Genomic DNA, 12,573 nt, shown 5'->3' with positions numbered 1-12,573 from the left:
CTTTTTTCCCCTTTTCTTTTTCTTTCTATCCTATCTGTTCATTTCCTCGCTCTCTCTCGCTCTCTTTCTCTCTATATCTCTCTATATCTCTCTATATCGCTCTCTATCTCTTCTCAATATCTCTTTCCATTTTCAATGATATTGACTCGATTCACCTTTACACTTTGAGGTTTCGCGAGTCATAAAAATGTGTATTGTTTACATGTAGAGCTGCTCACACTTTGTGAACAGCTAGAACAGGGGTCGGGAACCTATGGCTCGCGAGCCACATATGGCTCTTTTGATGGCCGTATCTGGCTCGCAGACAGGGCTCCTACCTGTCTATGGGAAGGATGCATGCACCGCGCTCCATCAGGCCGCGGTGCACGCTGATCAGGCCCGGACTGACAGGCGGGAGGGGCGGGACCAGGGCCGGCGCCAGCACCCGGCAAACCCGGTCAAATGACGGGGCCCTGAGCTGCCGGGGGGGCCCACTCGCGGTGGCAGGAGTGGCGCACCGCTACTCAGGGGGGCCCGGTGGCCGCGCTGTCACCGCCCCCCGCCGAGGATCGAGCTTTCAATTGCATCGGCATCGCAGGTGCCGATACAATTGAGAGCAATGATGAGAGAGTGAGCGGCGCTCTCTCTCTTATCATTCTCCCCGCTGTGACTGTCAGCGTTCTTCTGACAGGTCTGCAGAGGACCGCGGTGACGTCATCACTGCGCACCTGCTGAGAGGTCAGAGCGAGCGACAGCAATGGACGATGCGCCGAGGAGACCGGATCAGCGGGGGAACGAGTGAGCCGCCCCTCTACTGACACTGGACTCCCCTGACTCACAGGCCGGCCACTACACAGCGGCACTAGTACACATAGGGGCCCGGCAGCCGCTCTGCAGAGCCGGCTGCCGGGCCCCTATGTGTAGTGCCGCTGTGTAGTGGCCGGCCTGTGAGTCAGGGAAGCCCGGTGTCAGTAGAGGGGCCCCTGACCTGGAGAGGCCACCAGCCGTGTCTGAGCTGCAGGAGTGCTAGTCCTGACCTGCACAGCAGACGGAATCTCCATCCTGCAGGACCTGCGATGATGTCACGCCCATGTGACTGTGTGGGAGGAGACACAGGAGGCCGGGCAGAAAGCAAGATACTGAAGGCGATTTGGACACATGATGACTGGTAATAAGAAAAGATGGGACATGAGGGTGAGGGGCATATGAGGGCTGCAGGGTGAGTGCATATGAGGGCTGCAGACTGTGACAGAAGCATGTGAAGGGGTGCAGAGTGTTTGAGAGGGGTAAGTTGGGGTACAGGCAGGGTGAGATATGTGGGCAGGGTGTGTGTGATATGGGGGTGTATTGTGTGTGATATGGGGGGTGCCGGCTGTATGGGGAGCAGGGTATGTGACATATGGGGGTGTAGTGTGTGAGATCTGGGGGGTGCAGGCTGTATGGGAAGCAGGGTGTGAGAGATATGGGGGTGTAGTGTGTATGTGACATGGGGGGGTGCAGGCTGTATGGGAAGCAGGGTGTGTGAGATATGGGGGTGTAGTGTGTGACATATGGGGGGTGCAGGCTGTATGGGGAGCAGTGTGTGGGATATGGGGGGTGCAGGCTGTATGGGGAGCAGTGTGTGTGTGTGTGTGGGATATGGGGGGTGCAGGCTGTATGGGGAGCAGTGTGTGTGTGTGGGATATGGGGGGTGCAGGCTGTATGGGGAGCAGTGTGTGTGTGTGTGTGTGGGATATGGGGGGTGCAGGCTGTATGGGAAGCAGTGTGTGTGGGATATGGGGGGTGCAGGCTGTATGGGGAGCAGTGTGTGTGTGTGGGATATGGGGGGTGCAGGCTGTATGGGGAGCAGTGTGTGGGATATGGGGGGTGCAGGCTGTATGGGGAGCAGTGTGTGTGGGATATGGGGGGTGCAGGCTGTATGGGAAGCAGTATGTGTGGGATATGGGGGCTGCAGGCTGTATGGGGAGCAGTGTGTGTGTGTGGGATATGGGGGGTGCAGGCTGTATGGGGAGCAGTGTGTGTGTGTGGGATATGGGGGGTGCAGGCTGTATGGGGAGCAGTGTGTGTGTGTGTGTGGGATATGGGGGGTGCAGGCTGTATGGGAAGCAGTGTGTGTGTGTGTGTGGGATATGGGGGGTGCAGGCTGTATGGGGAGCAGTGTGTGTGTGTGTGTGGGATATGGGGGGTGCAGGCTGTATGGGGAGCAGTGTGTGTGTGTGTGTGTGTGGGATATGGGGGGTGCAGGCTGTATGGGGAGCAGTGTGTGTGTGTGTGTGTGTGGGATATGGGGGGTGCAGGCTGTATGGGAAGCAGTGTGTGTGGGATATGGGGGGTGCAGGCTGTATGGGGAGCAGTGTGTGTGTGTGGGATATGGGGGGTGCAGGCTGTATGGGAAGCAGTGTGTGTGGGATATGGGGGGTGCAGGCTGTATGGGGAGCAGTGTGTGTGTGTGTGTGTGTGGGATATGGGGGGTGCAGGCTGTATGGGGAGCAGTGTGTGTGTGTGTGATATGGGGGGTGCAGGCTGTATCGGAAGCAGGGTGTGTGATATGGGGGTGTAGTGTGTGTGATATGGGGGTGCAGGCTGTATGGGAAGCAGGGTGTGTGAGATATGGGGGTGTAGTGTGTGTGATATGGGGGTGCAGGGTGTGTGACATATGGGGGCAGGGGCGTAACTACCGCAGTCGCAGGGTTGGAAGGAGAAGAGAGGTACTTGTTTTTTATTTTGCTGGCTGCATGACACATGGAGGCCTGGAGGGGCCTGGCTCCATGATACATGGAGGTCTATGGGACTGCATAATAAACATGAAGGACACCTTATACATGGACTAGGGGTGCATTATACATGGAGGAGTATGGGGCTGCATAATACAAAATGATGATTTATGGCGCTACATTATAATACATATAGCACTATGGGGGCTACATTATAATAAATGGAGGAATATGGAGGCTACCTTACACATGGTCACACATGGGTGTGCGTTATAAAACATGGAGGACTGTGGTGCAGTATAATATATGGAGTACTATGGGGTGAATTATAATACATGGAGAACTATGGGGGTGCATTATAATATATGACGGGTTATGTGGGACCCTTTATATTATACGGAAGGCTATGTGGGGGCCATTATAGTATTTGGAGATCTATATACAAGGAGGAAAAAGATACAAGTATGGGATGGGAATGTTTTGTGCTGAGGGAAAAAGGCTCTTTCCCTCAGCACCCAGCTTTCCCATGCTCTGCTATACATCTCTCAGCACCCAGCTTTACTCTGTTATGGGAAAGCTGGGTGCTGAGGGAAAGATGGATATCAGAACATGGGAAAGCTGGGTACTGATAGAGGGATTTCAGATCATGGGAAACCTGGGTGCTGAGGGTAAGAGCCAAGTGTCAGCATCATTATCCTGTACCCCGAGTGTCAGTGTCATTATCCCGCACCCTAAGTGTCGGTGTACGTGGAGGGGGGCCCCGATCCAAATTTTGCACCAGGGCCCATCAAACTCTAGTTACGCCACTGAGTATTAATCACTGTATTCTACATGAGGGTGCCTACTGCTATCTGGCTCTGCACTGTGCTATATACAGGCTATGCTATATACAAGCTGTATGCTACATGAGGGTGCCTAATGCTATCTGGCTCTCCACTGTGCTGTCTGGGTCTGCACTGTACTATATAGGTCTGTGTACTACATGAGGATACCTAATGCTATCTGGCTCTGCACTGTGTTATATAGGTGCTGTGTACTACATGAGGGTGCCTAATGCTATCTGGCTCTGCACTGTGCTGTCTGGCTCTGCACTGTGTTATATAGGTGCTGTGTACTACATGAGGGTGCCTAATGCTATCTGGCTCTGCACTGTGGTATTTAGGGGCTGTGTACTACATGAGGGTGCCTATTGCTATCTGGGTCTGCATTGTGCTATATGTGTGCTGTATACTACATGAAGGTGCCTAATGCTATCTGGGTCTGCATTGTGCTATATGGGGGCTGCATAGTGCATGTGGGGGCTACATAATACTATATGGAGGACAATGGGGGCTTCAGAACACAATATGGGGGCTGCATACTACTATACCCCCAGAGTTGTATGTCCCCCCCACCCCAGACCTCTCTTGGGATGTATATACAGCAGTGTTAGTGTGCTCTATGTGTGGCCATGTCTGTTAGACAAGCCGGGAGGTGAATGAGGCTGTTGCCGGCTTCCCAATATTAGAAATATATATACAGGATAAATATATAAAAATAATGTGTGTGTATGTATGATATGTATCTATGTATGGCAGTGTATATGACTGTGTCTAGATTTATGTCTATTTATGTGTTTTTGTGAATTTCTCTTTAAGTATGTGTACGTGTGCCTGTATGTGTATGTATCTGTGCATGTCTATGTGTGGATGGGGCCCACTGAGACTCTTTCGCCCAGGGCCCACAAAAACCTGGAGCCGGCCCTGGGCGGGACTTCTCCCGGTGGGCTGGCCGGTGGAGGGGTGGGGGGGCCGCCTCCCCCCGCCTCTCCCGCAGGTCTGCAGTGGCGTAGCAAAGGGGGGGCGGAGGGGGCAGTCCGCCCCGGGCGGCACATGTCAGGGGGGCGGCATTTTGGCCACTCGCCTTCAGTTCTGCTGTCCCTGGGCTGAGTTCCGGGGACCGCAGTCCTCGGCAGGAAACTGTGCCTGCCGTCCCTTTAAGGCAGGGGTGGGGAACATCCAGCCCGCGATGACCTTTTCTGCGGCCCCCGGGGCACTGGGGCAGATTCCCGGAGGCTGCAGTGCTCGGGCAGCCACTGATCTTGTCTATTGCCGGCAGACAGCACTGGGGGTGGGACTTCCTCCCTCCGGCTCCTACATGCTCCCCTGTGAAATTGCAGATAGAAGCAGAGTGATGGGGCAGGGGCCTGTATAGTGCCGTGCGTTCTGCCTCTCACCCTCCAGTTCTGTGCTCTGCTGCTCAGGTCTATAAGGTCTTTTCTTGGAGAGAAAAGAGGAGAATGAAGCCAGCCCTTGAACTGCTGCATCCATCACTTGTGCTGCACCTGATCTTACAGGGCAACTAAGCAGCAGGTACTTATATCTGTGTGTGATGTGCATACGGCGCGTGCGTGTGCTGTGTATACGGCGCGTGCGTGTGCTGTGTATACGGCGCGTGCGTGTGCTGTGTATACGGCGTGTGTGCTGTGTATATGGTGTGTATGTGTGCTGTGTTTGTTGTGTTTGGCACTTAATAAAGTTTCATATTGTGAGGTTTATTGGTATATCTAATTCCTGGTGTGCATATGTTTACCTGCAGAGCTTTTTTTCTTCTCCTTATGTACTGTGTATACGGCATGTTGAGTGCTGTGTATGGCTTGTGTGTGTATTTCCTGGGTCTGAGCCTCTCTTTTTTGTTCATTTTCTGTAAGACCAACACTTTTAAAAGGGCCACTGACAGATACAATTGCTCCAGCGGTCACTTAGTACACAAAGGAGTGTTCCTCTCTGCTGCACTAAGCCACCGCTGGACCTAAACAATAATTCGCTGTAAAATAATAAAATAGATAATTGACATAACTGACAATGCGTTGTGTGACATGTCCAATATTCCAGCTTCTTTCTTCTGCGAATGCCTCAAAGCTGGCATTCTCTCAACATCAAGTGGGAAGAATGCCAGCTTCCAGTCATGCGCAGGAAAAAGAAGAAGCCAGACTGCTGGACTGATGTCATGTATCGCAAGTTCACAATGTAAGTTATTTATTTGATTTTTTTACTGCTAATTACCATTGTTTCAGTCCAGTTGTGGCTTTATACAGCAGGGAGGAGCATTCCTTGCTGTACTAAGTGAACATTGGAGCGATTGATCTGTCAATGGCCCTTTAAACATATTGTACGGCTCTCGCGGAATTATATTTCAAAATATGTGGCGTTTACGGCTCTCTTAGCCAAAAAGGTTCCTGACCCCTGAGCTAGAACTTACAGTGCACTCGGTGGCAATTATTAGAACGTCAGATGGCTGTAGAGTTGTTTGTTCTGATTCATGTATGTTGCTTTGCTGTTTTGTTGTTTAATAAAGACAGATTATACATAATATATCTTAATGACCACAGGGAAATATTTCTTAGCTATTTTGTAACTTCATTGTTTTGTAACAAATCTATTTTGTTATTTTGTATATATGTTTGTTTTTTAAATGGTTGGGGCTAATAACAGATTTGGATTGATAGTGGTATTTTCCTATATTTCACACTTTTGTGCGGGGGGGGGGGGTGTCAGTTCAGTATTTAGGTATTTTTATGTTCATCTTCCTTCCCTTGTAACTGGGGCTGATATAATGACTCAGCAGTGATCAAATCCTCTGTGTATGGGGGAGAAAGCACCATCAGCTCTTTCTACCGTGTTTCCTCAAAAATAAAACCTCCCCTGAAAATAAGCCCTAGTATACTTAAAATATAAGCCCTACTCCAACAATAAGACCCAGTTGCGGTTCCATAGGGAAGTGTCCAAGCAGCTATAAAAGTTAAAGAATGCAGCAGGACTTTTATCAGAGAAAGCAGACACCCCCCAAAAAAGCTAACATCCTCAAAAAAAACAGAGCCTCCCCAGAAATAAAACCGCACTCCCCAGACTCCAAACAATTACAGTTGGCAAGTACCGATGGTGTAGGGGCTCTCACACAGAGATCTGTGTCACTGTTCCAGCTGCATTGTACCGCAGAGCTGTGTGTACAGTGACAGAGAAGGCAGAGGCAGTAATGAACCGTCTCTGGCTTATGTAGAGAAGCACAGATTTCCTCTCCGTTGCTACATGTTTGCGTGTAGATGCACTGCTATGTAATGACATTGTAGAACATCACTGCAGAGTAGGAGTCAGATGGCCCGGACGTTTAAAGTCTACGAGCTTTGAAACCAGTAAGGAATATCTGATCTTTTTTATTTACAGAATTTTGCTACATTAGTAGTGAAATATAATGTGGGCACATTTTGTAATCGGGTTAATTTTCACTATTTTGCTGCCTTAAAACAAGAAATAGGTGGTAAATTGTGCATGGGACCCCGCTACGGTCACACTTGTCTCCATGATCTGATTTCCATACAAGGGATCTCACTGTGCCGTATCACTACAGTCTTGAGATGAGCAAACCGATTCTCAGACCCCTGATGCAGAGGCCAGGTCAGTAGTCCATGGGGGCTGAACAGGAGCCATGGGAATTTTTTTTATTCTTAAAATAAACTACAAAAGGAAATTAGACAGGCCCCATATGAATCAATGCTGGGCCACTCTGCTTCTGCTAGAAACAAAAATACCTAATTCCATTGCTCTGTTCGTAACCAAAAACTCGGACATTTTTTGTTTTTACTCTTTTGTATTTTCCTACTCTTATTCCTGGAGTAATAATTGCTTTTATTTTTTCGCCAACTTTGCCATATGAAGGATTTTTTTTTTTTTTTTTAAATGACTCATAGTTTTTCATTTTACATTGAAATCTATAGGAAATTAAGTAAATTCAAAGTCCGATGAAATGGTAAATAAATAGATGGTGCACACTACATCCGATCATGCTGTTGTTACTCCCAGTGTGAGATGATCAAACACTGCAAGCGGCTCACACCAGGCTGAGCACCGAGCGTACCCGAGCACATCGATACTCGTGAGAGTGGTTTACATACGTAAAGCATCCGATCTCCGCCCCTTATCGGAAAAGTCTGAGTTCGTACCGAACACTGAACCTCAGGTTCACTCATCTCTAGTGGTGAATAAAAAACACTTTTGTAAAATAAAATCAGTTTGTGTCGCCATTTTCCGACACCGGTAACATTATTATTTTTGCGTCGATGGAGTTGAGTGAGGACTTGGTTTTTTTCTTAATGAGCCGACATTTTCATGGATACCATTCTAGGTGCAATATGGATAATTCATCCCTTTTCATTTTATTTATATTGCTATAAAAATAATGTGCTACTTGTATCGGTCGGTTTTATTACTTACATAGCACATTTCATGTTGATATTTTTTCCTACCTAAGTGATATCTCACCTCCCTTATTATCTGCAGTATTTTATATATCGGCTCATCTCCTTCCCATTCAGGTCCTTATAATATCAGATCCTCTCAGTGGAGATCTTCTATAGAAGAGAATTTTCCTGATTGCCCCGTGAAGGATGGATATGGACAGGGACAAGATGGCGGAGAGGATATTACACCTCACCCTAGAGATCCTCTTCCGGCTTACTGGAGAGGTGAGAGATTCTGATGACGTCACATTACATCATTCTTATCTATGGGAATAACAGATGGACAGAACTGGAGAGGTGAGGACTCTGGAAATGTCTGGAGTGAGATTTATTACTGTGTCTCTCCATAACCAGGATTACACAGTAGTGAAGAAGACCTCTAGTGAGCGCTGTCAGGCCCCTGTGTCTGAGGGATGGGGAAGACCCCTGAGCCCAATCACGGGGCCTCCACCTCACCCCCCGATACATGAGGACATCAATGATCAGAAGATCCTAGAACTCACCTACAAGATGATTGAGCTGCTGACTGGAGAGGTGACACTTCTGGGAATGCTGGGACATTATACAGTAACGCTATGAAGGGATCGGGGGATGACGGTATCATTGTATGTGTCAGGTTCCTATAAGGTGTCAGGACGTCACCGTCTATTTCTCCATGGAGGAGTGGGAGTATTTAGAAGGACACAAAGATCTGTACAAGGACGTCATGATGGAGGTTCCCAAGACCCTCACATCACCAGGTAATAGACAGGACTAAATACACACGGCCTATAAGTATCTGTATGTAAGGAATGAATTCAGTCTCTGTATGTGTCTCCTCCAGTTCTATCCAGTAAGAGGACAACACCAGAGAGATGTCCCCGTCCTCGTCTCCCACAGGACTGTAAACAAGAAGATCCCAATGTTCTTCAGGATCATCAGGTAGATGTAGAGAAGGTGCCATGAAATCTCCCTATGATGTGTAGACGGCTGTGAAGGTATTATGCTCAGTCTTGTTTTATCCACCAGTGTTATGTTTTATACTTGTGTAATGAGAGCGATGGAGATGGCAGTGTAGCACACCGGGGTCGAGGGGTTTTCACCTGACACATCGCCGGGCCAGGGGTGCGGATCCTCTGCATCGTCACAGGCCAGCCTTGCCCAGTTTCGTGATCCTGAGACGTACAGGAAGGGAGGGAAGGCGGTGGACGGGTTTGTAGGATGGAGGGAGAGGGCGGTGAGGACACTCTTTTTAGATCTGGTGTGTGTCAGTCTATGAGCCCTTCCTCCTTTGTTGTGCTAAGTATCGGATCTCGTGGCATGAAGCACATGGGGATCCCGGTGTCAGTAAAGTGTCCCGTTCTGTATGCTGATAGCGCGATTCCAATGTGGGGCTGGTCCAACACCTCAGCCCCAGATCCTTTATGCTATTTAGCGGCAGACTCGGTTGGACAGGTCCGGTGACTCTTCTAGCCGTTCCCGCGACCCTTGCAGAGTTGATAGACAACGTAAAGTATGCCTGCCCTAGGGTTCTATACCCCAACAGTACTGGTTCTGTGGAAGCAGCCACCTGCTTCTCCCCAGCGACCGTGTTCAAACACCTTGGCCCACAGAGCTGCTTCGCGGCATGTCTGCTTTGCTCTGTGTCTAGAGCTGTTCTCTCCTTTTGTAGTTGTGTTGTGTGTTCCAAGCTGTTGCCCCCAGCCACTGCATCGGATGGTTCACTACTCTCACTAGGTCAACCTGCGCTTCCCACTGTGTGCTCCTGACCCCCCCTGGTGGTTGCTTCTCCCTGACCCTGAGTCCCCGTTTCCAGTAGATCAGGGAGCCCCTGGTGCGTTGGCATCCTGTAAACCCACTGCTGTAGTGACCCCTACTGTGACGCGACCCTGGCACGGTCCTCATTGAGGAGGGCAACCCATTGTAACTGTGTGTATGTGTGTTGGTGGAACTGGTACCGACCCACCTTAAACCCGGGATAAGTACTACACCCTAACTGAGGTGCAGTACCCTGTGGCACCTGAAGCCTCAGGGGCAACCACAGCAGGATTAGAGCTGATCATAGATGTGACTTCTCCATCTGTCTGTGACTTTTGGATCACATTTATCCCGTTCTCTACACTGAACACTTACATCAGGGTTTCGACACCAGGTGATCAGACAGAGAGAGGTCGCCCCTATCCTATGGGTCAGAAGGTCACAGCGCAAGCCAGCACTAGTTGGATCTGCTTTGCCTTCCACTTAGTTGTGCATACTATCCTCATGTTGGCGCTGCTAGGGTTAAGCAAACCCTTGTGTCTTTCTTGGCTTACCATCCTGAGTTGTCTCATCTGTTCTGATTTTTGCACTCCCCTCTGGTATAAGTTCTCACCACTTCACCTCAGTAGTTGCCAGTGATAACTTACTTTTCCATGGTGCTGGCATGGAGGTGTCAGCCATGGAAAGAGAAATTGTTTTGAATTTGATCCTGGAGATTGCTGCCTGGAAGTTTTCTTTGGTGTCTTCCTATTGATCATCTCCCTTTTTATTCATTTCTTTTTCCACCCCCATTTTTTACCACTTGTTGTTTGGGAATGCAGTTTCTTTTTCCTTTGTCTGTCGTTTTCCTTTTGTGTCATTATCATAAAGCAGGACTAGTGTTCCTCCTGCCCTGCTCACTAGACACGGATGTCATTAGGGTAAGACGGGATAGACATGTGATCGCTGCACAAGGAGAAAGAACCTGTCTTGCGACATCGGGGAGCTCAGGGTTGCTCAGAGTAAGTGACAGGGTTTATACTTCCTGTTCTTCCCTAGAGGCAGTGGCTCCCACCCCATCTTTCTCATGATACACCGCTCAGCTTCTTTGTGGAACACAACAACCAGGAACTGCCCTGTATTTGTAACTGGTGCCTACCTCAGAGGCTCTGGTGATGACTGGGTCGGCACTTAATCATGCCCCCCTGGATTAGCCTGGTTCAGGGCGCAGTGTGGCCCTCACACAACGTATTATCTTGACAGGTTTACATGTAATTATTCAAATGAAATAATTCAGATGAAACCCCCAAATGATCCATTCACTGTGATGAGGAGCAGAGTTAGAGGTGCTTCACACACAGCGAGATCGCTGCTGAGATCGCTGCTGAGTCACGGTTTTTGTGACGCAGCAGTGACCTCATTAGCGATCTCGTTGTGTGTGACACTGAGCAGCGATCTGGCCGCTGCTGTGAGATCGCTGCTCGTTACACACAGCCCTGGTTCGTTTTTTTATTGTTGCTCTCCCGCTGATAAGCACGCATCGCTGTGTGTGACAGCGAGAGAGCAACAATCCTGAATGTGCAGGGAGCAGGAGCCGGCATCTGGCAGCTGCGGTAAGCTGTAACCAAGGTAAACATCGGGTAACCAAGGTGGTTACCCGATATTCACCTTTGTTACCAGCCTCCGCCGCTCTCACGCTTCCAGCGCCGGCTCCCAGCTCTCTGCACATGTGGCTGCAGTACACATCGGGTAATTAACCCGATGTGTACTGTAGCTAGGAGTGCAGGGAGCCGGCGCTAAGCAGTGTGCGCGGCTCCCTGCTCTCTGCACATGTAGCTGCAGTACACATCGGGTAATTAACCCGATGTGTACTGTAGCTAGGAGAGCAGGGAGCCAGCGCTCAGTGTACACGGCTCCCTGCTCTCTGCACATGTTGCAGCACAGCGACGCGTGTCGTTATGATCGCTGCTTCGGCTGCTGTTTTCGACAACTAAGCTGTGATCATAACAGCGACTTACAAGGTTGCTGTTACGTCACAGAAAATGGTGACGTAACAGCGACGTTGTTGTCACTGTCGCTTAGTGTGAACCCAGCTTTAGTCTGGACTCCACATGGCAGTGCGGCAATCATCCCTATCTAGTGAATGGTTATCTCCAGTAATTGTATTATTACACCAGATTCTTTCTGATGTTACATCGTCATCTTCTCCCCATTCAGGACCCTACAATATCGGATCCTCTCAGTGGAGATCTTCTATATAAGAGAATTCTCCTGATTGACCCATCAAGGATGGATATGGACAGGGACAAGATGGCGGAGGGGATATTACACCTCACCCTAGAGATCCTCTTCCGGCTTACTGGAGAGGTGAGAGATTCTGATGACGTCACATTACATCATTCTTATCTATGGGAATAACAGATGGACAGAACTGGAGAGGTGAGGACTCTGGAAATGTCTGGAGTGAGATTTATTACTGTGTCTCTCCATAACCAGGATTACACAGTAGTGAAGAAGACCTCTAGTGAGCGCTGTCAGGCCCCTGTGCCTGAGGGATGGGGAAGACCCCTGAGCCCAATCACGGGGCCTCCACCTCACCTCCCGATACATGAGGACATCAATGACCAGAAGATCCTAGAACTCACCTACAAGATGATTGAGCTGCTGACTGGAGAGGTGACACTGCTGGGAATGCTGGGACATTATACAGTAACGCTATGAAGGGATCGGGGGTGACGGTATCATTGTATGTGTCAGGTTCCTATAAGGTGTCAGGACGTCACCGTCTATTTCTCCATGGAGGAGTGGGAGTATTTAGAAGGACACAAAGATCTGTACAAGGACGTCATGATGGCGGTTCCCCAGCCCCTCATATCACCAGGTAATAGA

General features: G+C 49.4%; 1 protein-coding gene and 1 long non-coding RNA gene across 2 annotated transcripts in view; one reads left to right on the top strand and one right to left on the bottom strand.

The window, feature by feature from the left end:
* LOC142258754 (uncharacterized) overlaps window positions 1-12,573 on the bottom strand; it is a 350,179-nt gene that overhangs the window by 63,512 nt on the left and 274,094 nt on the right. The gene's annotated exons all lie outside the window — the stretch shown is intronic.
* Window positions 8,576-12,559, top strand: LOC142258758 (uncharacterized). Its single transcript, XM_075331361.1, has 4 exons — window positions 8,576-8,708; window positions 8,792-8,889; window positions 11,902-12,051; window positions 12,181-12,559. Exons 1-4 carry the CDS (start codon window positions 8,576-8,578, stop codon window positions 12,403-12,405), a joined length of 606 nt encoding a protein of 201 aa, XP_075187476.1. The 3' UTR covers window positions 12,406-12,559.

The sequence above is a fragment of the Anomaloglossus baeobatrachus genome (assembly GCF_048569485.1).
Source record: "Anomaloglossus baeobatrachus isolate aAnoBae1 chromosome 5 unlocalized genomic scaffold, aAnoBae1.hap1 SUPER_5_unloc_1, whole genome shotgun sequence".
In the NCBI taxonomy this organism is placed as follows: domain Eukaryota; kingdom Metazoa; phylum Chordata; class Amphibia; order Anura; family Aromobatidae; genus Anomaloglossus; species Anomaloglossus baeobatrachus.
The sequence above is the reverse complement of the archived record's forward strand: the minus strand, read 5'-3'. Positions and strand labels throughout refer to the sequence as shown.